We start from the raw sequence: 27170 nt of genomic DNA, 5'->3' as shown, positions 1-27170 counted from the left end.
TCTGCCTTCTTAAAACGTGATAGAGCTGCTATCTGTTCATTTTTCAGTGAAGTACTGGATTTCCTGCTCTCTTCTGCCTTTTCAGGACAGGCTCCGCGCTAGTATTACATTCAAACTTTTGGCTAAGCAGAGAGCAGGGTTGGAAAAATAAAGAACAGGGCTGGAAAAAAACATTTCAAGGAATGGAAAACAGACTGTTTTATCAAATCAGAACAAGATGAAAATTGCTCCATTTGAAGTCCTGGAAAAACATAATTTAGCTCTAGGGTGAGTGTCAATAAAAGCACTCCAATATGATTTCACACCTCATGTCAATGCATTACTATTCTTGCTGCAGGTAAGCCAATAAGGGAAATTCATTGGCATCGCATACTGACAAATATGTACCTCGGGTGAGTTGTGAGGGTGTGTCAGCCTTGGAAAAATAAAGCACCTAGAACCTGGAAACCAACACATTCCCCAAAAGTCACCCACGCCAGGTCCATTCACTGTCCAAGCGAGTGAAAAGGCGTGTTTTCCGCAGCCAGAGCTGCACACTACCAGAGACCTTTGTTTGGTAGGAGCGCGGGCTCTGTTTACGCAGGTGGGACGGGCGCTCTTGCACCATTTCAGGAAGGAACTGGCACGTTCATTAGCTGCTCTTTTGGGAGTTGCATATGGCATCCCTCCAGCATAACATGGTTTTCAAGTCCTGACATGAAAACCCTTGAGACAAAACATACAGACAGCATAAGTCTAATATCAATAGCTTCGCTTGGGCTGGCTCCAGCGTACCTCTTTCCAGGAACAGACACCAACCCCCATAGGGCACCACATCGGGCACAAAACTAGGTCACCTTTGCAACAAAAGTAAAAGGCATAGATATAGACAAGCAGAAAAAAAAGCCCACTGTGACGAAACAGGTCATTATTTTACTTTATCATACTTTGCCATAATTTACATTATCATACTTTGCAGATGGTGCCGTCATCACCTGTGGAGAAATGGAGCAAACCATTCTCCCCACTGTGGATAGCATAAACTGAACACCACTGAATGGTTATGAACTTAGCTTTATCAAAACGCATCACTTGCTCCAGCCCCATCTCTAACGCCATTTAAATTACACGTCTATGCTGCAGGGCCATCAATAGAGCCAATGCACTGGGGAGGAGATGAGAGATTTCTGGGGTAGCATAGTTCTCATTTAAACACCAGACACCTTGCTCACCACTGAGAGAAAAGCTGGGTCATTTGGCTGTTGTTTAACTTAGTCTTTGTGCGAGAGGACTGCAAGAAATATACTCTACTCAGCTTGACCTTAGATCTTGCAATACTCAAGGCACAACAGGTGTACTAAAGCTAAAAAGGCAGACCAAAATTTTTGACTTTTCAAGATGCTAAACCAAGCATTTTCAAAGAACCACCGAGAATTAAAGTTGCAAGCTCTTGAGAGACTAAATCCCAGTACAACACTGGACTGAATGTTATTTAAGCTTGATTTCTTTTCTCCCTCCCGTTTCTCGATTCACCTCAGTGGTTTCTCAAGCTAACTCAGTAATTCAGGTGATACAACAGGATTTTTTGCTAGTGATTCATACAACTGTGCTGGTTTTGGCTGGGATAGAGTTAATTTTCTTCACAGTAGCTAGTATGGGGCTATGTTTTGGATTAGTGCTGAAAACAGTGTTGATAACACAGGGATGTTTTCGTTACTGCTGAGCAGTGCTTACACAGAGTCAAGGCCTTTTCTGCCTCTCACCCCACCCCACCAGTGAGGAGGCTGGGGGTGCACAAGAAGCTGGGAGGGGACACAGCTGGGACAGCTGACCCCAACTGGCCAAAGGGCTATGCCATACCATATGATGTCATGCTCAGCATATAGAGCTGGGGGAAGAAGAAGGAAAGGGGGGATGTTCAGAGTTATGGTATTTGTCTTCCCAAGTAACCATTACGCGTGATGGATCCCTGCTTTCCTGGGGATGGCTGCACACCTGCCTGCCCATGGGAAGGAGGGAATGAATTCCTTGTTTTGCTTTGCTTGCATGCATGGCTTTTGCTTTACCTATTAAACCGTCTTTATCTCAATCCTTGAGTTTTCTCACTTTTACTCTTCTGATTCTCTCCCCCATCCCACCGGGGGGGAGTGAGTGAGCAGCTGTGTGGTGCTTAGTTGCCAGCTGGGGTTAAACCACGACAAACTCAGAGGACTCACTAAAGCCATTTTAATGCTGCTGCTTTGATGCCAGGAGATGTGATCAGTTTAGACCCGATGATTTAAACAACGCGAGGCTTGAAGGGGATCCCTGTTCCTGCCGCATAGTGACACACGTGGGCATCAGCCTGCCTTTCCATAGCTGTTATCCCAGACTTTAGGCACAGCAGAGTTGCCACCTCTAGTCCAGGATCTACAGCCAGAATTGGGGGCCAATGGGGGAGCACAAGTGGGCAGCCTATGCTCTCACTTCACTGGGTAAAAGCAGACAGGACACAGTAATAAACCAGTGGTCCCAAACCTTGAGTTTTGGGGACTCCCCTGCCTTTCACCACTTGTTGTCTTCCTGCTTTTCTCATGAGCTGTGGCCTCAACAAACAACCCTCCTTCTGCAAGCAACTGTTCAACTCCACTCACCCAGTTAGTGCCCCAAGCAAGCAAGCCACTCCCATCTACCTCTTGCAGAAGAAGCCTGCTCTCCAAGATCCTTATGCAAGTAGCCACCATCCTCCAGTATCCATCCCAGAGAAGCAGGCTGTTGCCCAGGAGAGCGGCACAAAGTCCTGGGCCAGGCAGGCTGCAGCTGCCTGATCCAGAGGTTTAGCTGTTGCTGAAGGGAGATGCAAGGCAGAGTTACATCTGGCAGGATCTTGCAGATTCTGGCTACTGTGTCCACTTTCATGCCTTTATTGGGGCATCATCAGCTTGATGCTTTTTACTAAGCTGTAGCATGTTCCTGGCTGTTCCTGCTGCACTGAGTGCTCGAGCAGAGCTTGCTCTTTCCTACAGGAAAAATGTGACAGACCACCTGGAACCATCCCACAGGCCAGGCTGGGGCCAGTCCCTGAAATCAGTGCATCACCACTTAGGCACCATTAGCAGAGTTTGGAGGTAACGATACAGTGCTTCCTACACAAAGGAATGACCTCCACTACGAGTAGATCCGATTCCTCTGTTCCTTTAGGAAGTATACAATGCGTGGGAAGTTCTGTCTGTTCAGAGTCTGTGTTGGGAAGGGAGAGCAATTTTGCTTTGTAAAGGACATCATAGATTAGCTTACTTTGTGGGTATGACCTAGAAATTGGAAAAGCACCAGGCAGGTCTGACATTTTAATGTAATGGTACAGTTATTACTTATCTTTTGTACACGCACAGTTTAGGTAGCAAGAAAATTGGTCCCTGCTCAGACAAAACCCCTCAGACTACAGCAAATAGGGTTAGTGAGAACTGACTTGCGACACTAGCACATTCTCCGAAAACAATCTCCAAAGAAACAGCTTGTTTTCTTGGCAGAGATGGAAGAGGACAGAGACTGGATATCGCATACGGGTCTAGAGTTGGTCTAGAAGTGGAAGAAAAGACTGAAAAAAAAAATTAGATTCAACTAGTTATGCAGCATAAATGAAGACGCTCCATACAGACCTCTCACAAAATAGGTAACAAAAGGCAAGCAACAAAACCACTCCTCATGGATAACAGTGTGGCTTACGCGGTCTTCAGAAATACGATCGTGTGAATGAAATAAATTGTCCAATATGTTGGCAATTTAAATGAAAAGCCTTGGATCAAGAAATACAGTTTAATGTCACAACAGTGTAGAATATGTTGTCCTCCGGGCAAAACAAAAGCCAGAATATTTTTCTATGTTTCTGCTTTAATTACTTCTTAGGAAAGAAATGGCCACATCAAACTAGGTCAAGATGACAAACCACAGTAAATAAAGCCTGCTGTGTTGGTTCATCAAAATTAGGCTCTGCAACATGTTCTTGGTCTAATTGGGATTCCTCAGTAACTGGTGAACCTGGCTGGGCAGCTGATGTTAACCCATGGGAGCAGGGCACCAGGAACAGGCACCATCACGCTGAGATTTTGGAAGCTGCAGAGGTGCCTGCAGAATGAGTCAAATTTAGTATTCTCCTTTCAGGGGAGAAGTAAAGTATTTCCACAGACCAAACTGAAGCGTCGTTAACACTGAACAAAAATACAATAGTACTCTTGAGTAGGAAAGAGTGATTTCACAGCACTTGCAGATGAAAGACAACATGCCCCATAACACAATAAAAAATATCCCCAAATCTCCTACTTTACAAAGTGATTCAATGAAAAGCTATAAATAAACAGGGGAGAGTCAGATACTACAGTGAGAGAAGTTGGTGACTTAACGACACATTAAGCTGATTTGGATAGTTAAGAATCAGTGAGTATATTCACATAGCAATAAGATAAATAAGCAAATAAAAAAATACATAAGCCTTTCCGCAGCTCTTGACAACACAGAGAAGATTTTCCTATACACACTGATGAGATTATAAAAATGTGACCAGATGTCTTCTATGCTTCATAATACCCCATGAACCTTCAAGACATCTGTAGAAAATGCTTTGAGGACATCATTTTGATATGCTGCCTTCTGCTTCCCTTCACCAATATCGTTTCCCTTAACACTGGACACAGAGATTGACTTCAAGCAGCTGTTCAACCCAGAGCAATCCGATTCTCTTTAATTTAACAGGATAAGGAGGCTACAATAAGTGTATTAACTTGAAGTCCCTAGAGGAATAGTTTCTTGCTTAAATAGTACTTGCACTGATAAAAAGAATCAATACAAAATTAAAAATGTAGAATCTTGCTGTACCAGACCATGTTTGTATTTCCAGGTTAGTCACGCAGCATCTTCAAAAACTTACCTTTCAACATTTTTTTATGCTGAGTGGCAGAACTTAACCATCAACATAAGATAATTTTTGTCTTATTTCATTTTATAATCCCTATGAAGCTAGCAATAAAGCTATGGATGAATTAAGGATTGGTTCAATGTGCCATTTCTGATCCACATGAACCAATTGCTCATGAGCCTCTGGAACTAAGATCAGGAGTAACTGGACCACTCATTACTTGAACAAGGGCTGTGAAAACAGCTATTTGCATTGGTCTGCCCGCTGACTATTTGCTGGTTGAATAAAGCTATTTTATTTTTAATTTAATTTCAGATTGCTACAAAAAGTTTTGTTTTTATTTTCCAAGGAAGCTAAAGTTATTGGAACAAAACATGTGCAACCTATAATAAAAAAACATATATGAAGACATGTTGCAAAGTTAGAAAGGGACATACCTAACTTTTTTTTTATTATTCTTTGAATGAATGGAATAAAACAAAATGAGTTCATACTGAACTCACAAAATTTTCTGGTGGACTCACTTTTTTTTTTGGAGGGGGACAAAGTTCTGATGAAAGAGTTTCATGTAGCTTTTCTTGGAGCCAAGTAATTCCTGTGGTACCCAGCGAGACAAATTCTCGTAACGACCCTTGTCTGAAGGCAGTATCAGATTGAGTAGGTCTGGCATCTTCTTATTTCCTTATGGTTGCTTATACAAATTAACCATAAACATACCCTTAATAATCACGAGGCATGTTTCTATCCTGAAACACTGCTAAGAGGAGATACCAAATTGCCTAATCAAGCCAGAGAGACGGTCCACGCCACATTTGGTTTTGTACCTAGTTCTTTGTTCCAGCTCTGTCTCCTTCCAGAAAGATTTCCAGACCTGCCAGATAGACAGCAGCCCTAGTTCCACTGAACCAACATTAGTGTTGCTTGTTGGACTCTAAGGCAAGCTCCAGGGATTTTACTCCTCCAGCACAGTGGCCCAGGGGTCTGTGGAGGACTTCCATCAGAGCCACCTTGCGTCTCTTTTTACATCAACTTTTCAAAGACCCAAATAAGGAAAGGCATTTGGCATTTCATGTGTCAGACAGATGGGTGGGAGGAGTGGTACTTGGAATGTTGAATAGTGTGAATGAGGCATTTGGGGATGGATTTAAAACTATATAGTGAGCGTGGTGTACTGACAAAATCATTGGAGCTAGGGAATCTGGTTATGCTTTAACAGGGCAGCCAATTAGTTAAGATTTTATTCTGGTTTTGGCTTTAGGTTTGCCTCTGTAGCCTTTCACTAGACACCATTCCTACTAAAAGTCAGTTGTATTTATACCACAGTTGAAAAATGCATTGGCAAGTTGCTAAGACTAATTTTAAAAAGAACTGACAAAGTAAGTTTTAACGAAGAGACAGGAGACTAGAGAGTGAACATTATTTAGATGGATGTGGAGGAGTAAATCCGCACTTAACTCTCGAAAAGTCAAGATAACTTTGCAGCTAAGGATTAATACAAATCCCCCAATTAATTTTCTTTTCTGTATACGTCTGCAGGGGGAGGGGAGAAACAGATGGAAATCAGAAGACCCGTAAATAAGAGACAAACCGAAGAACGTTGTCATTCTGCATTGTTAGTGGTGTGCCCGAGACAAAATTATTTTCATTCTTTTGTCTTGCTCAGATTCAAATCAACAACCAGGGCATGAAGATAGCTCAAAATGCATATTCTGTGAATTGCCATAAATAGGAGTTGTACTTGGGACTTTGTGGACTCTTATTTAGTTGTTCCCTCTTGTTTATTGTCTGGACTACCATAATGCAGCTCCAGCTTTCATTAAGGTCTCTTAAAAGTCTGCCTTGACTGAAAGCTTCCTTGCATATTTCATGCTTGTACATTGCTATTGGTTGTCACTCTCCAAACTCTCTTCCACTTTCTGACCATTAGTTTAGAAGTATGCTGATACACGCAACCATGAGCACCTTTTTTTCCTTCCACATTTGCCAACAGACGCACAGTCCTAAAACTTTTATTTCTGAAAAATCATTTGAGTTACATTAGAGAACTCTTCAAGCCTGTAACACCAGATCTAGATGAAGACTCTACATCACTGACATCCACTCTGGACATGCTGCTGTGTCATCACTGCCAGTGATGTGTGGATCAAGGTGGAAAACACTGCACTTGCCAGAATTTTTTTTTTTTTTAAAGAGCCAATTATTTTGCCAATGACCTCCGCGTGACCTTGCACAAGCTGCTTTATCTCTCTTCTACTTCCCTTCTACTTTTACTCAGTATTTATCATCTTTACGGAAGGGACTGTCTGTGACTAGGCACAGCGCATACCACTGTGGATCTCTCATTTCAAAGCAATAAGTACTGATACCAAATGATGACAAAGACCTCAGAAATTAGAGAGAGAAGATGTGGTATGAGAGAGATTTAGCATTGCCTCTTTTGATTTGTGAGAATTTTCCTCATGCTAGGTTTAGAGCTAGAACAACACATACCCAACAGTACTTTTACAACTCATCTACACACAATGTGGTATTTTATATTTATTCATCCTTCTGTTTTACCTATGTTTAAGCAATGAGTTTGCCTGTGATGAAAAGTGGGGGAAAAAAAATCCTTAGTACAGCGCAACAGTAAATCTCACAGGCCATGGGATGGAGGGAGCTCTTTTCACTAGCAATGCTTTTTGAGACAAACGTGAAACTGTGGGATAAAATGGGGGGAGAGCGCAGCGCTGCTCCTCCACGCCCAGCCTCTCCCCTCTGTCAGTCACCTTCCTGCCCCCCAGGAGAGCGGAACAAGCACAATGCTCTATTTATTTTTTTAAAAGTACAGTTATTTCTCAGTAGAAGAAACAGTAGAGCGCAATAAAGTAATTAAGAGGAAAAATATACACATCCTTCCCACTTGACTGCTCGGTAAGCCCTCCTCCCGGCTGGATGTGAGGCAGCCCACATCCTATGTGCCGGCTACCAGGAGGGTAGAGCAGAGCAGAGGGAGACGGAGCAGAGCAGAGGGAGACGCAGCGGGAGATTATTAACGTGCCCAGGCGAGCGCACAGAAATGAGGTTGCCCCGCTATTCCCGTTTGTGAGCCCTGCTCGCAGCGTGCGCCGAGTTCCACTGCGGCCTCATGCAACAAGTAACGAACTGCGCAGGCAGGACCGCTCTGGCCAGGAGCAGCGCGGCCTGGCAGAAGAGCGAAGCCAGCCGGCCACCAGGAGAGCGGGGAAGGACGGGGCTCCTCCCGCTCCGAAACGCGACCGCCACAGCCGCTGCCGGCTGCTGGGCAGGGGGGCGCGGGAGGCGGGGGCGGCCCAGCCCGGCCCAGCCCTGCCCTCACCCGGGCCTGCGGCTCCGCCCGGCGGAGCCAGACTCCGACCGACACTGACCGCAAGGAGGGCGGGAAAACATCCCAAACAAACCAAGGCCGGCCAACAGGACACCGCCCCGCGGGGCGCGGAGAGACCTGACGGGAGGGAGGTGCAGCGCAGCTCCCCCGCCACCCCTTCCGTCAGCACCCCGCGGGCGCCTCCCCGAGCCCGGCCGGGCCTCCCCCTTCCCGCTCACCTTTTGTTGTCCGTACCGGGGCGGCTTCATCGCTCCTTCTCGGGAAGACGAGGCCGGAGCGGCCGCGTCCCCGCAGTGCACACGGAGGCCTTTGGGCTGCGGCTCCTGGGGAGCGAGGCGAGGCGAGGCGAGGCGAGGTGAGGTGAGGTGAGGTGAGGCCCCGCCGCCCTCCTCTTTGCCCTCCCCGCCAGGGCCTGAGGCGATCCCGCCGCCCCCAGGCAGAGCGGGCATGTTCCCCTCGCCTCGCCCCCACTCCCAATCGCTGCCAGCAGGCCCCGGGCCCTCCCTGCTCACCGACCTCAGTCAGCTCTAGCGCGCACCGACAGCGACCCTGTGCCTGAGGAAGGGCGAGGGGCGCCGCCGCCATTCACCCAGCGAGCCCCAGGTGAGCGCCAGGTAGCAGGGAAGCAGCTGCAGCTGAGGGGACGAGCTCCAGGTGCCTGGCAGCCCCGAGCCCCCTCCCGCGCTCCACGAGGACGGCGCAGGGAGCAGCGTCCCCCTCCACCCTCCTGCCACGGACACGGGTGCCTCGCGCAGGGTGAGTTTTGGGGCAGTAGAGTTGTACTTGGAGCCATGATCTGGCCCCTTGAGCTCCACAGCCCAGTCTGCCGCCTGAGGCGGGGACATGGCGGCCCCACAAAGGCACCTGCCCTGCTCCTCATGAGAGGGCTGGAGAGCTCAGGGCCCTGGGGCTATGTGCCTGGGCTGCGTGTGGCCCCAAGTCCTGGCCCCTGTCCCTTGGGGTCGGCCAGCACGCAGCAGCAGCACTCACCACGGCCTCTCCCTCCACGTGTGGGCTGGGTGTGGGTTTTGGAGGGAAAGCCTTCCCTTCCCACACCCACGGGAAGCGGGTGGAAACATCCAGCCTGAAACACTTGCAGCATTGGTGTCTTGAGAGGGGTGCGCGCCTGTCCTTTGAGATACCTTTAATTCATAGAACATAATACTTCTGGAAGTCACGAGACTCAAAGCATACCTTTCATGAAGTACTCCAGGGGAGAAGGAAATTACTTGCCCTGAAATCTCTTCAGTACTGTGTGAGGGAAAACTTACCTGCTTGCTTTTTTTTTTTTTTTAACGTTAAGTGTATTTTTCCTCTTTTGCTGTGATCTCTCTTAATTTCTTCAGTGTTTGCTTTTCTGCTGGCACTTGTGTACGCACATTAACTGAATTGCTTCTCCATTGCAGTTGTATTGTCTTTAGTAGCTACAAGAGAGGTCCAGCTTTGCAAGGAAATTTCCATGTAAGGTCCAAACCAGGCACCTGTGCATTAGGGACAGGATAGGGACAAAGCCAGTTTGTGTTTCCTAATCCATATTTGAGCCCCAAACTGTCATTAAAAACAACCTTTTTCTTCTCCAGCTGACAGTCACTCAAATGAGAAGACCACAGGAGACCCTTCCAAGGTAGGCCAAACTCTCTAAATGTGTTTTTAATATATAGCAGACTTCAACCGTATTCCTGTTAAGTGTCAGTAGGGTCTGCACACCTGCTCTCTTTAAGTTCCTTTTAATTATTCCAGTCTTTATTGATGTTTTTCTGAGATTTTGTGTGAAAGGAGCTCAGCAAGTGTAGTCCTGGAAATCAGATGGTTTACTAGGTATTATTCCACTATCATTTATTTTTGCTCCTGTTTCCTCAGCTAACCTTCATTTCCTCTCTATTTGTTCCTCACTTTGTCCAGTCCTTTTGCTATAGGTTACTGTCTTGGATATCTTCTTTCTCTCTCTGTGTGTTCATCATCTCCTGTCTTCTTCTCTCAGAAGAAAGAAAACGCCACATGATGCAACTGTCCAATAAGTTACTTCCAAATAAATTATTTCACTCCTATCTGGGAATAAATCAACTCAACGGTTTGCTGGGGTTTTTGACCTCTTTATAAGGGTTATCTCTGCCTTTTGGTAGAAAATCAGAGGGTTTATTGCTGAAGGAGCAAAAGATAAGCCAGTAATATTTTGTTTTCATGTTGGCAATGACTGTTCATTAGTGCATCTGGAGAAGGATGAGAAGCAAGATTAAAGGGGTTTGTGTATGTGCATATGCCTTAATACGGAAGTGTGCTTGGTCCAGCTATCTGGCATTAGAATAACCCTCAGTATAAATTGCTTGAATTAAATATCTAAGTCAAATGTGGATGCTTGCACGTAGTAGGGCTGCTTAAAAAGGGAAATGTCTGAGGGAAGCCATTAGGAGAGGAAGAGAAGCTGAAAGACTCTAAGGAAGGTTAAACCTCACTAAAGAAAACCTGGTAAAATAAATCCCATCATCTCCCCTGCTGCACACACAGATGTTTGCCAACCCCAGTGGAACATGACAGATTACAAAGGAATTTCTTCCAGAGGATATCTTCAAAGGATGTGCACAGATGTATTTTAAAATAAATTGGGTGGGTATTGAATGCACATCATTATACTATATATACTGCTCGTTTCTTCCTTAGTGGATGACTCTTGGGGATCCTTCTCTCATTAGGTCCGAGACGGGAAAAAAAAACACTTATTCATTAACTGGAGGACTGTGTAATCTGTTTTTTTTCATTGATCAATTAGTCATCATCCACAAAGGCCATAAGCTCCAACAGACACCCCTTTTCAGTTTCCCATGGATAGGCTGTCTTTGGTGAAAGCACAGTCATTTTCAAGTGTTCTTTATACAATAAAACATGGGTTAAAGAAAAACTTAAGCCTCCACCTCAGCTGGTGAGTTAAGTGTATTCTCAACTCCCTGTGAGTGGAATAATAAACTTGTTCCTCTGTATAATTTGTACTGCAGTGAAGGTAAGAAAGAAAAGGTGAAGGCTAACACAGGACCAAACCCAATTCTCAGTAGTCTTAAGAGAAAATATTTACTCTTCAATAACGTAGACATATATTTCTAAGTATCGTGAATTTTCCTGACAGGTTGTGAATTTTCCTTCATATGTAATAATATAAGGTGGCAATAACAGGAGTAGAATCTGAGAATGTTTTTGCACTGTAACTGTGACTCTTCTCTGGTGTCAGAGTATAACCTCCATTTTGCTCCATGGATGACATTTTACAACTTGCTGCTTAGTTTACCCAGTCCAAACCTATTTTTTTCCCCTATCCAGGACAAACAAAGAAAAAAAGATGACTTTGTGCAGTTTGATTGCTTTCTTCTGTTATTACGATCTGCTGCTCTTTCTCATCTTTTTCCTTCTACTCCCCTCCAAGGTAGTTAGAGAGGCTAAGACTGGGACAAAAAATATGTGGAATTTGGTGTTGATTAATTTAAGTGAGAGCTTGAAACTGGGGGAAAAAAAGCCCACCTCTTTTATTCCGTTGCTTAGTGGAAGGAATATTTCACCTGCCTTACACTTGCTGTGCATATACTCGAGGACCCTGCTTAAGAGCCTGGATGAAGACTACTATCAAAAGTCGGTAGCGCTCTCCCTCTTTGGATGACTTTGTTCATTTCTAGACCTCACATTAGGAAGAAAAAGAAAAGGTACAGCAGATACCAAATTCAAAGACAGGTGCTAAATATTAATACGAGTCGGGAGGGAAAACACCTCTTAGTAAAGAACTGAAAAAAGATCTAGAGTGATTATTTTAATGAGAGGCTATTACAGAGATATAATGATTAGTAAATAGCATCCAAAATGCTAATGAATATCTGCTGTTATTTTAAGAATAAAAAAAGATATTTTCTGGAAGACAGCTTGGATCTAGGAGCGTGATTCAAAATGTTAAATATAATAAATGGAAATGTAAATGTTTACAAAGCAAAAGGGGTATCAAAACCAGGCTGGGGTCTTGCAATGGTTCAGGAAAATGTTCTGAACTCTGAACAGAGTGTGCACTGCACAGGGTGGTACAAGGATGTATATTTATTTGGGAGACCCCAGATCCATTGTCACAGCAAATTCAGAGCATAAAGTTAAATCCCGGAGGCAGATGAAATGTACCCAATGCATGACTGATTCCATTATTCTCCTTTATGGGTTTGTGGTTTTTTTGTACTTTCCTCATATCCTTTGTCTTTTCTATTTTCTTTTCTGGGATAGGTTTTTTTAGACTGAGATGGGCCACCAGTCCACTCAGGAATTGTAATGCTTAACTCTTATCTCTTGGGACAAGCTGGTAACTGAGTAATGCTTTTTTTTTTTTTTTTTAGCTCTCCATTTTTTCACATCTCTTTAATTGTGATTCCTTCCATTCACTGATTTGCCTTCTTTCAGTACTGTATGCTGATTGATTTTTGAAGATAACTGTTAAAGACATGTACTCGTTTCCATGTACCATGAAGTCGTTTGGGAGTTCTCAGAAGAACATTTGCCTAAATAATGAGGACTGACAGTTCACTGACCTTTGCTCATGTGACAACACAAAGCACCGTCTTATACCATCGTTAAAGTGAAGTACCTTAAAGTCATTTATTAAATCACTGCCTTGCTTTGTTCTCAATAAGCGACAAATTAAGCCCTTTTATATCTAATCCAGAGTCTGTAACTCAGCCACCGTTAAGTTTTCTGCAGCCTCATGTCCCAGTCTGTCTCCCCAGAAATGCTAGCAGAAATATTCTTTATTTTTCCCTAGAGCAAGTCCTAGATATGTTGGGGACTACAAGCTTAGGTGTCCACAGGTGAGTGTCCATTGTAGGTGGCTGGTAGGTAAACCACAGTAGTTTGCTGTTGTAGCTGTTTAAATCACGGCGACACGTTATTTCTGGGTCCTTTTTCAGGAGAACAAAACATAACATGGCAACAGCGAGCACTACTGTCTCTTCTCATACACTCTGTGAGAATCCACAGCCATCTACTGTCCAAGGAGCAAGACGTGCCCAGAAATGTACAACATGGAACTGCCTAAACAATGGGAGGCTGAGGTGTGTCTTAAGCCCTTTTGCTGGGAGACAGATCCCTGTTTTTTTAGTGGCAAGGAAATATGTTCTTCCATTTTGAATTTGCTGTGTGAACTATCCCTTTGGAGTCTGTTAGATGAACCAGCTTTTCTTGTAAAATCTTTAAGGACCTGAAGAAACTTCCTGATACATACAGGTGTTTCTGCACAGCTAGGTGTCTATATATGGAAAAAGAAATAGAAAAATAGTGCAAGGCTCCTGCTGATCTGTCCATTTGCAAGACAAGCTTCATTTCTGGTGCAGAGCTGAGCACTGAGTAATAGGAGGGCTGGAGCTGGCTCCTGGCTGCCAGTGTGGAAGAAGGGCAAAGGGAGAATGACTCTATAGCTGTGCCCTGCATCATCCTGGGGCTGCCTTTTACTCCAGTATTAGTAAAATAGTTTGGGGGATCTGAGTTCTGGACGTAGCTGCTTACTGGGACAAAGCAGGTGGCACTCTGATAGCTAGGTTTTTCAGTCAACATAGGTTTGAATCTTGCTGTTGTTGCATATGCTGCTACATCTTTCTGTCCAAATGAAGCATGTTCCTAGGTTCTGCTTTGCCCAAGGATGAGTGATCGGGAGCTAGCAGGCAGCATCAAACAGGAGGAATTGTATTCCTATTAGCTCATTTTGCGCTGTGAAAATATTAGTTTTGTGCTTTCGACTTCCTGTTCAGGCAAAATAAGCTGCTACTCTTAGTTACTTGCATATCTGTGGGTATGAACATAATCTTGTGAAAAACATTAGAAAGTCAGTATTTACCAGTGTGTTTACTTCTGAGAATTCCTGTTCTGCCTGTAAGAAAAGGTCAGGGTAGTTAACCACTGTGTAGTAAGTTAGCACATGCTGATGTTCTTAATTTGTGTTGATTTTTTTTTTCAGATTTCAGCCATGGTAAATATAATTTCTTCTTTGCAAGGCGAAAAAGTTAAGGCTCTGGGAGGTTAATGAACTTGTTTGTTCACACTGTTCTAATAGATTACATGCCAGAGTAGGAGCCAAAAACATGAGTTCTGATTGTGGTTCTGACATGCACTTGCAATGTAAGAGTACCATTCCCTGAGGTTCATTTTCCCAGACAGACAATGAACTATGGGTCTCTTCATCTGAGGTTAATTGGAGTCTCTGTACCTCTCCTTAAATTAAAGACGTGCCCTGAGGAAATGGATGCACTAAATGTGTCTCAAGAACTTTACATCCAATTTAAGGTGGAACTGAGAAAGGAGAGGCAATTGCTAGGTGGTGACCACAAGCTGAATGCATCAGAGAAACACAGCAGTGCATACCAGGTGTGTGGGTAACATGGATGCTTTCCAGGGAAAAGCAAAACCACTGCTACTCTTAGCAGTTTCTAATTCCCGAAAGATCTGAGGAAATCCACATTTTAGACCCAACAGGACTAGACTACTTTCTAGTTCTGCAAACCGAGTTACTCTGTAATGAAAAATATTGATTTTGCAGCTAGAGAAGTCTGCTTACTTCTGGCTGAGAAAACAGAGGGCAGACACCATAACAGTTTGTGCAATACAATAAAGGGAACAGACTCCTGCTGCCCCAGCACTTGCCTGAATCAACAAATAATGGGTCATATGAAAAAAGGCCTTTTTTTGAAAGGATAGCTCTGAAACAGAACGGTCGTTTCAGGCCTAATTCGTCCCTTTTTACTCCTGGGTGGAGGAGGATCAGCGCAAACTTCTCTCCCTTCCTTCATGCCCTGTGGGCTACCTGGGGAGCATCCCTAACGTCTGTGTGTACCTTGAAAAAGGGAATGGCAGCATGCTGCAGGACCCACTGTGAACCCTAGGGGAAAACATGGGCCCCCACGGCTGAGACGCACGCTGCACCCTTTCCTGCCTGGCGATAAGAGAGATTAATGGCTGTGGAACGATGGGAAGCAATCCCATAAGGAATGAGTTTTCTGTCTTTTCTGCAGGGGTTTTCAAGTTCTAGGTGTTACGTTGGACCAGTGACTGCAGAGCCAGAAGTCCGTAAGTAAATACTGAGTAGCCACTGTGAGGGAATAGGGCTCACACATCTGGTGTAATCTCCTCCTGCTTGCTCTGGCAAATTTCTTTCATCCATATGTTGTTTTCTTGAAAATATGCAAGATTAGGGTAGTAGTAATCTGTGGTTGTAGGACATAAACCTGTAGGTGTAGGACATGGGTTTCTGTTGCTTTTGGAATTCCTTCTTTCTTCTAAAGTTAACTCTGAATCTCCTTGAGGACATAATAAATGCAAATAAAACTGTCTTTTTCTTATACAAGCAGTAGTATTTTCAGTTTGCTTTTTTAGGGTGGTGGTAGTTAATGTTGGGTTCCTGAGTTAATAATGATTTCACAAGCATTCTTTCAAAAAAAAGACTGTTTATTTTCAGATGTAAAGCTGAAGTGTAGGAAGACTTCCTGCACTGAAGTCACACTGCCTCTCTCAATATCATAAGGAAAGCCAGCATTCTGATAAGTCCATGGTTGTATTGGGAGCTGCACCATATTGGAACCCCTGGGACAAACTAGGCTAAATTCACTCTTTTTTCCAGGGTTTGGGTATGACAAATTCTAGACACGTTTCAGACCCAAAGTGACATATTGTTTAAAACCAAAGCCAACCAACAGCAAAAAAAACCCCATAACATGAGGAAAAATTTGGATTTCTGATGGGAGAAGCATCAAATGGATCATATATGGTTGCAACCACTTCTGTCATTAGGCTAGCAGAAGGGCTAGTTACTCAATGCAATTAAAGATCTTCAGTCAAAGATAGGAACTCCAGCACCACTATTAAGGAACATCCTTGAGGCATCTCATCAGATCTGATGTATTCTGTGTATTTTTGGAACATAAGTATTGAATCAGGTGAGAGGCAAAGCCTTTAAATAACCCTACAGATTTGAACCGTCAAAGAAGCACTTTTTGAAACATCTTTGGTAAAGAAACAACATCCTTTGAAGTGGAGACAGGTTGGATTTCAGAATGAAGCAGCTTCACAGATTTAGACACCTGCTTAATTAGAGGATGAATGTGAAATCCTTAAACTTAAAAGGCTTTTATGAGGCAGCACTTCGGAGAACAAGCATTCCTCTAGCATCGGCAGAGAAGAGCTGTTGGCTATTATCTTTGGAGCTGGGTCAAAAATGAATATATTAGCAAAAAGCACTCTCCACAGATGGTGAGATGAGCTGTATGTAATTCCCAGACCTCAAATAGGAAGCATTTGGAAAGAATCAAGGAAAGCTGGAATCGTGGATGCTTTAGGAGGCAACACTAAAACCATCACGCAATCAGAAAACAAAATGACTAAGAAAAACTAGGTAGGTAGATAACAGGTGCGCAGTCATTTAAACACAATAAAGGAACATTTTGTTCATGATACGATTGTGTTTCAGTGGTCTGTCCTATAGTTTTCATTCAGCCCATTCGGGAATACTACAAGAGGAGCTCCTAAATACTTCCAAAACAGGAAATAAAAGAGAGAAAACAACTAACGTCTTTCTCACCAACTTCTAAGCAGGAAGAAACCAGCTGTTTTGACAGAGCAGCAAAGAGAAGCTCAGGAAAAGTAGCTTTAACAAATGCTTGTAATAGCAAAGGTCTCTGCTGTGTCGCTTTAGGAAATGGTAGAGGCACAACCACAATAATCAGCATCTGACAGAAAAATACCGGATTAGGGTTTTTCCCCTCAAAAGAAGAGAAACTGCAAAGTTCATAACTGACAAGTGATGAGAACGCTAAGCTAACAGCCGCGTGTTTCCTTTTTCTAGTACGCTGTCCTATATGAAGACAGAAAAGTAACGCGATCCCAATCAAAACCAAGGGCAAGGCTTTTAATATGGCGCACGGTTATTGCAAGACCTTGGTCAATGGAGAACTCAGACCTGATTGTTTCTGTAGGAATGAAAGTTTGATGAAAAGTCCTACCTGTTGTGTGGAGGTATGCTGGCATTTACTCAGGAGACTGCTGCAAGTATTGCATCTCTCCAATAATATTAAGAGCTCCCAGAAGAGCAGGTAGGCATCTTTACATCTCACTGTATTTATTGCAAGAAAGAAAAGAAGAGCAAGAAAGTAGTTACGTGCTGAGGAAACAGACCTTTCTTTGCCAGACTGACCAAAATATTAAGAGTGTCTCAGCAGTTCTCAAGGTCTGCATCCTTTATTCAAAGCCTCATCTGAACAGATTAAAATATTTTTATTTAAGATTTTATCAGCTTTGTAACTTACAACAAAGATAATGAAAAATATTCAGAAAAAAACCCAAAAATTCTAATAGATGACAACAATTTCCTGCTGTGGATTATTTATTTTTATTCCCATTCATAATTCACTGTCCTTTACAAAACACAGTTTACTTTATCTTTTCAAAGTAGCCTTGTTCTTCTTTTAAGACATTGTTTTCAGACTGCTTTTTTGAATTGCTTTTATTGTATTCAATGCTGAAAACAAACTGAAGAAAATTGACAAATTTATTCAATAAAAATATAAGCAGATATACTGCAAATAAAACACGTGCTTGGGAAATAGAAATAATTATTAGAGCTTGAATACAGCTTAGGGCAAAACCAATCTCTTTTGGAACTTAAAATACCCATGATGCAACTAATGTAAAATACAAATGTAAGCGGCCTATTAATTCCTGTAAAATAAAATGAACTAAAAAAGACTAGGAGGCCATAAACTAATTATTTAAAAAGCTAAATGACAAAGCACATATTTTACTAGAATTTCTACCCCAGTGTACTGTAAACGTTCATACTGTATTAGTAGTATCAAAGTACAGTGGTTGTATTATGCAAGGTTTAGTATATTGGCTTCCATTTTTACTCTAATACTGCCCCATATACTCAGTGGGATAAACATTCTGTATAGTATTGCTGCTGCATTAGCCTGCTCCCATATGCAACTGCAGTGTTTTGGGAGTACGTTTCAACTCTGTTGTTCATCCCTAATGCAAAAGCTCAAATATTTCAGTTAAATTCATTTTCTCATTTTTCAATGAGACCACCACCAAATGTCTTATTGCTTTCTTCACTGCTTTGTGGACTTGTCTACAGCTTTTGCCTATAAATGATTTGTCATCTTTGAGCTATAAACTCAAGCCCCCCAAAAGAGCCAAAGGGTGGACATCCCCTTTCATGACAAGCAGACAGACTCTGACACTGTTACCGCTACACGCACCAAGAACAACAACACTCGGGGGAATCTACGTCTTTGTGAGGCCCAACACATCCTGTTTTCGTTTCCTTCCAAGATGGATGTTCAGCATAATATAAAATAAAAATGAAGAGCCTTCTTTTTATTTCTGCTTAGGAGGAGATTTCATTTCTTCTCTATAGAAGAACATCAGGCTACAGTAACTCACAAATCTGTCACTGCTAATCTGGAAACTCACAGGTCATTTTATCTAAAACTGAATGAAAAGATAACACAAGCTTCAGCTGAAGCAGAACATGGCTGCTTGCATTCTTTGCTGCTTAAGCTGCTCTGAAAACATCAAAGCCACAATCCGTTCTCTCCACTGAGTCTCAATTAGTTTCTGAGGCCAGTTTAAGACCTGGATCCTACATTTTAACATGAAACAGAAAAATCAAACTTGATCTGCCTCAAGGCCTGATCTGTATCAGCAAACCTTCTCTGAGAAAGATTTTCTACCCTAGGAGATACTCACAGTATGAATATCTCCTTGTAGCCTCAAATCATACCAGCTGTTTCTGGAAAAGGCCCCTGCCGTGCCCCTGGAAAGGGAAAATGCCAGAAGACTTCTGGCATCCCATGTGCTACAGATTTTCTTTTCGGGCATGAAGATACTATCTGATCAGTGGCCCGGGCAATGTAAAACTGTTATGCAAATTTTGTAATCACTGCAGTTATTCTTGATTTTCTGCACCTGCAAAAAGATGGGAAGGAATTCACATTCTTGGGCTAGATACTATGCTGGGGTAAATTTACATAGTCAAACTGAAATCAAAGGAGCTATACTGATTTATAGGAGCTGAGGGTCTGCTGCAACATTTCATACCCACAGAAAAGTCTCAAGCCCTTCTTTGATTTCCCAGTTTCATATGCGTGGAGGTTGTAAATATTTGCTATTGACATTCCTGTTAGAAAGTTCTTTCAAGATCTGCTTTTTAGAAAGATCAAATGATCTTCCTCAATATACTGTGCATTTAAATAGAAAATTACTATTTATCTTGAACTTACTTATGAGATTGAAGCAATCTGGTTTGATTTCCACAAGTTTAACATAGTATCCTTTGCACTCCAGCATAGTAATGCTTTTGATAGTCTCTGATTACTAAAACTTTGTATATGCATATACAGAAATGGGAAAGTTAGTTACACTAGGATCTATATTCTTGACGTCTTACTGCTTTCCTTTTTCATTACTGAATAAACCAGGCTCCAAATCTGGGATACTGTACTTAATTATGGGAAAGAGGTATCTGACTATTTCCATTTTAAGTGCTTTAAAAATATCAGTACCTATTCTAGGTGTAATAGCCTAAAAGCCTAGCCTAACTCATAAACCCAGAAGACATATGAAAACATGTTTTTGTATTCCCCTGAAAAGTAATTTTTACAACTGTGTATTTGCAAGGAGTTCACAAACTAGCAATGCATTTATTTTTCAAATGAAATGTCCATGGCCTGTAGAATAATTCAAACAGGTGCTAATTAGGTGTACAGAAAGGCCACTGAGGATAATTTATATATCTCACTGCAACAGAAAAAAAACGTAATAAATGTTAATTGCTTATATTATGCAACAAATGATTTTTAGGATGGCACTAAATTAGCTGCAAATATTATAATTACAAAGTACTGGGTAATTTACTAAAGATTAATTGAAATGATTAAGTGCAAACTGCATAATTTTGCAAGGTAGTATTAATGCTTTCTATACAGAAATGAACCCCCCCCCCCCCCGTGGTTGTTACTGGCTATTTAATGAAGTACTTTATGCACCTCATGAAAGCGTCAGTGGTCTCTCTTTTATGTGCCTTTCTCTCAAAAGGGTATTACATTATTTTCATGGGGGGAAATCATTGTAGTGTTGATAATAACTGGAATGTCTAAACCACTCTATTTTAAGGACTGAGTCTGATCTCACTGACATGGGAGCAACACAAAAACACTGATTCACCATCTGTGTCCAGCAGCCTTTTCTGAAAGCTGCAGCAACTGTGCCTGTTTACTGAATAAGAACTTAAGCAATTGCACGTACAGTTTGAATGCATTCCTCACAGCCAGCAAAAGGACGCCCACTTTAAGCGAGATACTTGGAGATATCACTACGCAGCAATAGTTTTAATTCACTTTCCTGAATTCAGTGCACCAGCCTCCTGCATGCAGGCTTCATACTGTGCTGCATGGAGGTGGAAGGGGATGGCGATGCATCTGGAGAGGGACTTGAAAAATTGTTCTAGTCCAGGAGGGATTTCTTACGTAGGAGTTTTTTCTATTTTAAATGCAGGATACTTTTCTGAGTTTATTATCTCTTTATTACAATCTCTTGACCAGTATTTATTTTTTGGTGGCTTAATATTTAATACAATTCAAATGTGGTTATTTAGAGAGCGACAGTGGAAACCAGAAGAGAATTCAGTATTGGGAATAATTCCAGACTTCTGAGGCAATGGGAAGAAGACGTTATCGTGTTCTTTTTGACTAACGCATGTCACAGCTGTAATGACTTTCACTGTAAGATGTTTCTTTCACTTTTCATTAACACAGGTGCCATATGCCATTACAAGAAGCACTGTGAGTAGTGAAATGCTATAAATGAAAATAAATGTCTCGTGCTTTTGGCTAGTTGTAACATTAAGCACTTATGATGCTGTGATGCTCAACGTGCAGGATACATTTTAGGGAATGTCTCCTATTTCTACAGGCCTAAATGTACCCCTGTGCAGAGACATGAGGAAAGCACGTATATCAATTAATTCCCACTTAAAAAATGGGTAGACTCTATCGATTTTCAATACAAGGCTGAAATCCCCTTGACACGATGCTAGTTATGAAATTTTGACTGTAATTTCAGGTAAACCTTAAAATCTGTTTAATGTGAAGAGTCCAATTCAGGAACATAGGGACTTTCTGGATTTTTGTCGTACTCAGTATCTCACTTTAATGTGTGTTTCAGCTCCTTTCACTTGAACAGATCTTGCTTAAACCTAATCATGTGCAATACTGAATAAGAATGCCTCAGTAAATCTGGGCAAAAAGGCTCATCTAACATTAAAATGAAGTCTGCAGACAACATCCAGTAGGACAACATTGAGAAGACCCATACTGGATTAGAGAGTCAAATTTAAAATTATGATACATGTTGCAGTCGTGGTAACAAAAGGAAATAGGGATATATTAAATACAGATCTGATTTAAGAGATCAAAGAGATGTGAATCTCGTAGCCAGATACCCATACACAGAGCCTCTGAACTCAGTGCAGCTGGACATTATTATTTGTGGTGCCCTTATCGAGCTCTGACAGATACGTGTACCTCAAAAGGTTCATTCCTGAGTGAGAGATCAGAATCACAATTCCTTATGTAATGACAAGGCACCTGGTGCACTAGAAGACAGGGCATAACACACATGCACGGCTGAAAATGAGAGGCCAGATTCTGTAGAGCATCTAAATTGCAAAGAAAGTGCAATTCATAGCAGGTGTCTGTGAAGTTGCCTGAAAATAGTCTCTAGATTCTCTGCTGCTCCTTGGTCAGTCTCCATGCGTTGATTTGGAGAGGTGTAAAAGCCGCTTGAAAATTAGCTGAGAACACTCAGCTCAGGGCCTCAGAAAAGACAGCTGGAGGTTGCCATGCACTGGCGCACTGCAGCCACACATACTTTTGGCCACCCATGTTCACTTTTCTCCCTGATGCTTTCATAGCCAGGAAGGGGACTAGTGACACACGGACCTGATGTAACATGGAGCCCAAACGGCGGTGAAACACTAAGAACTGACTGTACGCTCACGGCAATTTTGTCTTATTTGGTAAGAAGCCTGCATCACTATCAAGAGAAAATTATAGATTGATTTTACTCACAAGTGTATGACAGTAGTTACTTTCCAACGCTGGCATTCACAAATGCTGGCACAGCAAAATATTAAAAGAAAGTCAGAGCAAAACAATAAACATTCAAACAGCAGTGGCTAAATACAATTCATAACTGTCAGGCAAAGCTACAGCAATGCTCTTAGACTGGTGCCTTATTTTACATTGAGATTACACAGACAAGTTCAAAAGTATTTTGAATTTAGACCTTTGTAATTACATCGTAATTACAGTGTCCTGGATAACAAAATAAGGTTTTGTAAAATATGTATCTGAAAAGAAATACTTCCTTTATCTGACACAGCCAGTTGTTTTTGCCTTTGCTGGTATAGATTTGTTGTTTAGTGGAAAATACTTTTTTTTTTTTTTTTCAATATGTAAATGCAACTGATCCTGAGGAAAAAAAATCATAAACCATCAGTAAAAATATACTGCATTGCGCTTTGAAGCCGCACCATTTCTGATGCAGACATTATGAACACATTTCATGCTGGTTTGACCAGTACTCTTCTTACAGTGTAAAAGTATATTAGTATGAAATCTATTAATAGGTGTCTGCAGTCTCTTCCCTCGTTCCATAACAATTTGTGTCTATTGAAACATTGGTTGAATCCAATGAAATTAACTGATGAATCTTATATCTTGCCCTGCAGTTTGAACTTGTTCTAGTTTTGTTACTTTAAAAGGGTTGTCTTGTTTAGCTTGAGAGATGAATGCTACATCATAGAAATATTTGCCAACCAAACCCAAAATTTAAACACTTTATTTTTTCAGAGGTTTTTTTTTAGTAGGATTATGACGTTTAGCAACAAGAAGTAATCCCCCGGGTGAGTTATTCCGTACATGCCTACTGCAGGGCTTATGCAACTTCCTCTGCTACAGCTGAATACTGGGCTAGCTGGATCACTGCTCTGAGCTAAAAGCACAAAACCTTTTAGAGAAAAGACCTCACAAAAACCAGTCTGGGTATTCAAGTTCCCTTTCTCCAGGTGAGAAGAACTGAAAACTCCAAGCTGCACAGCTGAAATGTGGTAGCATCAGAGCCCAGTCCTGAAACCCTAGCTCCATCCATAGGAATCTTGATGGAGTCTTAAGTGTGCAAATGTGGATGTATTTGCCTGAATAATGACAGAGCATCTTTAAGTGTGAGAATACTAAATTATGGGTCAGGTTCACAAGCAACGGATATGAATTGCTTCAGTGAAGCCACCGTAATTGGTATTACCTGAGGAGCTGGTGGTGTTAGCACCTGATGTACATTTCTGTGCATGCACAGAGACAAACCTGTCTAACAGCAGCCATCACAACTGATCCTTTAAGACTGCAAGGAATTACGGTGTCCTTTCACTGTACAAATGACGTGACTTGCACACCGCCTCAGGTAAAACTGCACTTCTCCAAAGGGCACTGAAAATGAATACAAGAAGCGGCATTTTTAATTATGGTTCAGTAGACTGGTGCAGCTCACAAACCCTGGAAAACACAGGGCAGCCATTTTAGTACTTCTGGGAAAACTGATTTTCACTGATATGATTGGAAAGTACTACTTAGGCATATTAATATCCTTATTGTTTTCAAAAATCAGAATTCAAATATAAAATATTTCATGTTACTATAAGTATCTTTTCCATTTTACCTCCTTGTTTCAACATTAAAATTGAATTATCTTTTAGAAAACTTAGCTGCAAATATGATCTAAGAGCCTAAATTAAAAATGAAACTCAAGCCTCACCTTTGCAAACATAATTAGACATGTTCACTAATACTGTCTGAAAACATACAAGTGTAGCGCGTTTTTGTTCACTTACTGTATGCTTGTTCTGTATTATTGCCACTTTCTATATAATGACATCCAGTAGTAATACTGGCACGTGGCACCTTCTTTGAGTCAGGCTTTCCTTTATAATCAAAATTGCCAATAAAATGCCTGAAGTTGATTAGCAAGATACAGGGTTCTTCTTCTGAGTTATGTCAGTGGCTGTGTAACTCTAAATATCAGAGAGATGTTTTACAAAAAACCAAAGGCAAGTGTTTTACATTAAATCGTATAAAACTGTACATAATAATAGTCTACAACATGAAAACGGCCAATAAACTGTTGTAATAGTTATGAAATGTAGTAAATGTAACAATTCCAATGTTTCATGTATTTATCATATTAATCACTGTATTCATACAGTTGTGTTTCTGTATATATATTCAATGGCACTGTAAACAATTGTTTGAAAACACACATTAACTCTTAACCCATTAGAAGTTATTATAGTACTTTTTCATCCAAAAAGTTAAAACGCATCAATGTTTCATTGATGTAAAAAAAAAAATAGCCTTGTAATATAATGCACATATTGACATTTTCTAGGGTAGCAATCAAGATGAAGCATAACAGAATGTTCTACATTTCAGATTGTTTTACATTTACACCTACCATGATACAAAATTTTAACATTAAATGTAATTAAATAATACACAGTTTATGAAACAGAGTTGATTTCCAAGATCCACAATGCACAAAATCTAGTTAGTGTCTAATGGGAGTTCCCAATAATTTATATCTCTGGGACCTTTATGGAAAATTTAAGTCAGTTTCTCCTTAAGATCACATAGGCAAAGTAAGTTTGAACCGAATTATTTTTCCTCTGTACAGAGCTGCATTCAAACTAGATAAAACATTATTATGTTTATTTATGTTTCCCATTGCTGGACATTCATCCAATAAGCCTTGAGCATATGCTTAAGCATCTGGTAATGGCATTTTGCAGGGCAGGGAAACTCACTATCTATACCCCTCACTAAAACAAAGTGGTTCTAATTTTTTCCATAGTTAAGGCAACTATACTGATATATTAGACACACCATATGCTTTTATGTTGCTTCCTACAATCTAAGCAGTAAGAGTGAAAAGAAGTTTCAAACATGCTTTGATCTTCTTGACCATTTAGAAATTTCATCAAGCTGGTAGAGGGTACTTCACTTTTACAGGGTTTACAACTGTAGATAGAGCTTGTTAACTGTTCACTAGAAAAATAAAGTATGTATTGGCTTGAATTTGAAGACTGACCATTCATATAATTTATCAGAAAAATTAAACAAACAAAACCAGCCAGTCAGATTTCAGCGAAGGAAATTGAGAAAAACAATAACACACACATACACAATTTCTATGTTTGCAATTATTTCTACCCCGTAACTTAAGCCACTCAGACCCTTGTCATCATTCCCTCAGTATCTTGGGTGGGCTTTGTCAAAGGCTATTTTCAGGCATTGTAAGTGATGACACCTGGTATCTGCCAACTCCAGCATATCGTTTAATATTTATTCTAACATATCGCATAAACTAGAGAGCCATTTAAATTTGTTTTCTCTTGGGTAAGGCTGTAGGTATAACTGACAGTGAACAGAACCGCGCTTGCGCAGTGGCTGCAAGGCAATACAGCTACAGTGGCCAGTGGCACAGAACTGCTAGTGCTGTTAAAATAACAAGTGAGGAACTCGGGGCTGGATTGCTCCCATTTCCAGTTACACTGTGTTTAGAGGATGACTTGACAGTGCTTGTGGTGGTTGTGGTGTCAATCTTTTTCACAGTCGGTTTTGGTTTGTTTCTGTGTTCTGGATGGGTTTTCTTGTCCTTGAGTATATCTGAAAACATGAAAGTAAATGTAAGATTAATCACACATCTTTTAAATAGTGGCTTCAAATTCTGCCTGTTGCAGGAACATGTACAGTAGTCTGAATAACTGAACTATATATGGAGAGGGATGGGGCACTTGTATTTATGTTTTAGTTGGACTCAGCACCCACTGTTTTGCTCAACAAGTCGTCTCTGACTGGCCTGTTCTACTTGCCTATTCATAGACACAGCCTGAGCAGAATAATAGGTATTCTGCATTGCAGTGGTTGGTCTCAGAACCTGGTTTTCTCTCATGAAAAGCACCTTCAGTTTCACCTGGGATGGGAATTGGCTCATGCTTTAAAACATAATGTTAGGATTGAGTGGTTTTGTAACATGCCCCAGTGAAACACCCATCAGGTTGCAGGAGGAGACTGGAGACCATACTGACTTAATGTAACAGTCAACTTCCCGGCTTCTTTCTGCTTTGCCACTACCCTTAACTTTAAAGCAATGTGCGACCCTTCATATAGTAAGACAATCTGGCAAGAAAGATTGCTGACGCGAGGACATACGGAGGTGTCATACATGCCTTGTTCATGAACATGGGCAAAAAAGTGGCTACCAAGAGAAAATGCTTCAAGTTTTGTTTCATTGTTTTTCCTAGCACGTACAAGGATTTTTTTTTGCTTTTAAAGTATGGAACAATATCACTGGGGCTTTTTTCTCCCTCCAGATGCACTTTGGGGCAGTTCTGGGCATCTTTTATGTAAAGGACTAGATTCATAAGAAAGAAGTAGTAGTAGTCCTTTATTGCAAAACCATGGATTTTTTTAAATGAGAAAATGACTGATAGCGTCTCCAGTTATCTTGACATTCTCAAGCTATTTGCAAGTATTACTGAGATCATATTGCTCTTGAACCCTCTCGTTGGCCTTGTGGGGGGAAAAAATAATCACGATGTCATCTGATGATGGGATGATGATTTTACAGTCAATCTATATAGGCATACCCGAGTACCTGGCAAAAACAAATTCCTACCTGGAAGAATTTATAAATTAACAATAATTGTTCAGGTCCAAGCTTATAGGATTTGTGATACTAATGAATGCAGTGCACATACACAAGAAAGCAAAAGGCATAGATTTGTAATGCAGATTAAACAACAGTCCAATCTTAAAATAAAACCTCTGAATCACAGAAGCAAGT

General features: G+C 41.4%; 3 protein-coding genes across 5 annotated transcripts in view; 1 reads left to right on the top strand and 2 right to left on the bottom strand.

Annotated features, from left to right (window-relative positions):
* Positions 1-8710, bottom strand: part of GPC1 (glypican 1) — a 329611-nt gene extending 320901 nt beyond the window's left edge. For both annotated transcript variants that reach the window (XM_087739178.1, XM_087739179.1), the window contains exon 1: positions 8435-8710. The gene's annotated coding sequence lies outside the window, so the exon portion shown is untranslated. The remainder of the gene's footprint in view (positions 1-8434) is intronic.
* On the top strand, positions 2926-22782 carry LOC148050861 (uncharacterized). The gene is made up of 6 exons (XM_087739832.1): positions 2926-3086; positions 7960-8571; positions 8707-8972; positions 9797-9840; positions 15233-15287; positions 17059-22782. The coding sequence occupies exons 1-6, from the start codon at positions 2926-2928 to the stop codon at positions 17073-17075; spliced, it is 1155 nt and encodes a 384-aa protein (XP_087595958.1). The 3' UTR covers positions 17076-22782.
* The window catches only part of LOC104023679 (glypican-5), a 388175-nt gene continuing 383321 nt past the window's right edge, over positions 22317-27170 (bottom strand). For both annotated transcript variants that reach the window (XM_087739176.1, XM_087739174.1), the window contains one exon: positions 22317-25990. In XM_087739176.1, the coding sequence (XP_087595302.1) occupies positions 25788-25990 (203 nt within the window). In that variant the 3' untranslated portion in view covers positions 22317-25787. The remainder of the gene's footprint in view (positions 25991-27170) is intronic.

Source organism: Nipponia nippon, unplaced genomic scaffold (assembly GCF_047370975.1).
Source record: "Nipponia nippon isolate SJK-2023a ecotype South Korea unplaced genomic scaffold, ASM4737097v1 scaffold_7, whole genome shotgun sequence".
Lineage (NCBI taxonomy): Eukaryota > Metazoa > Chordata > Aves > Pelecaniformes > Threskiornithidae > Nipponia > Nipponia nippon.
The sequence above is the reverse complement of the archived record's forward strand: the minus strand, read 5'-3'. Positions and strand labels throughout refer to the sequence as shown.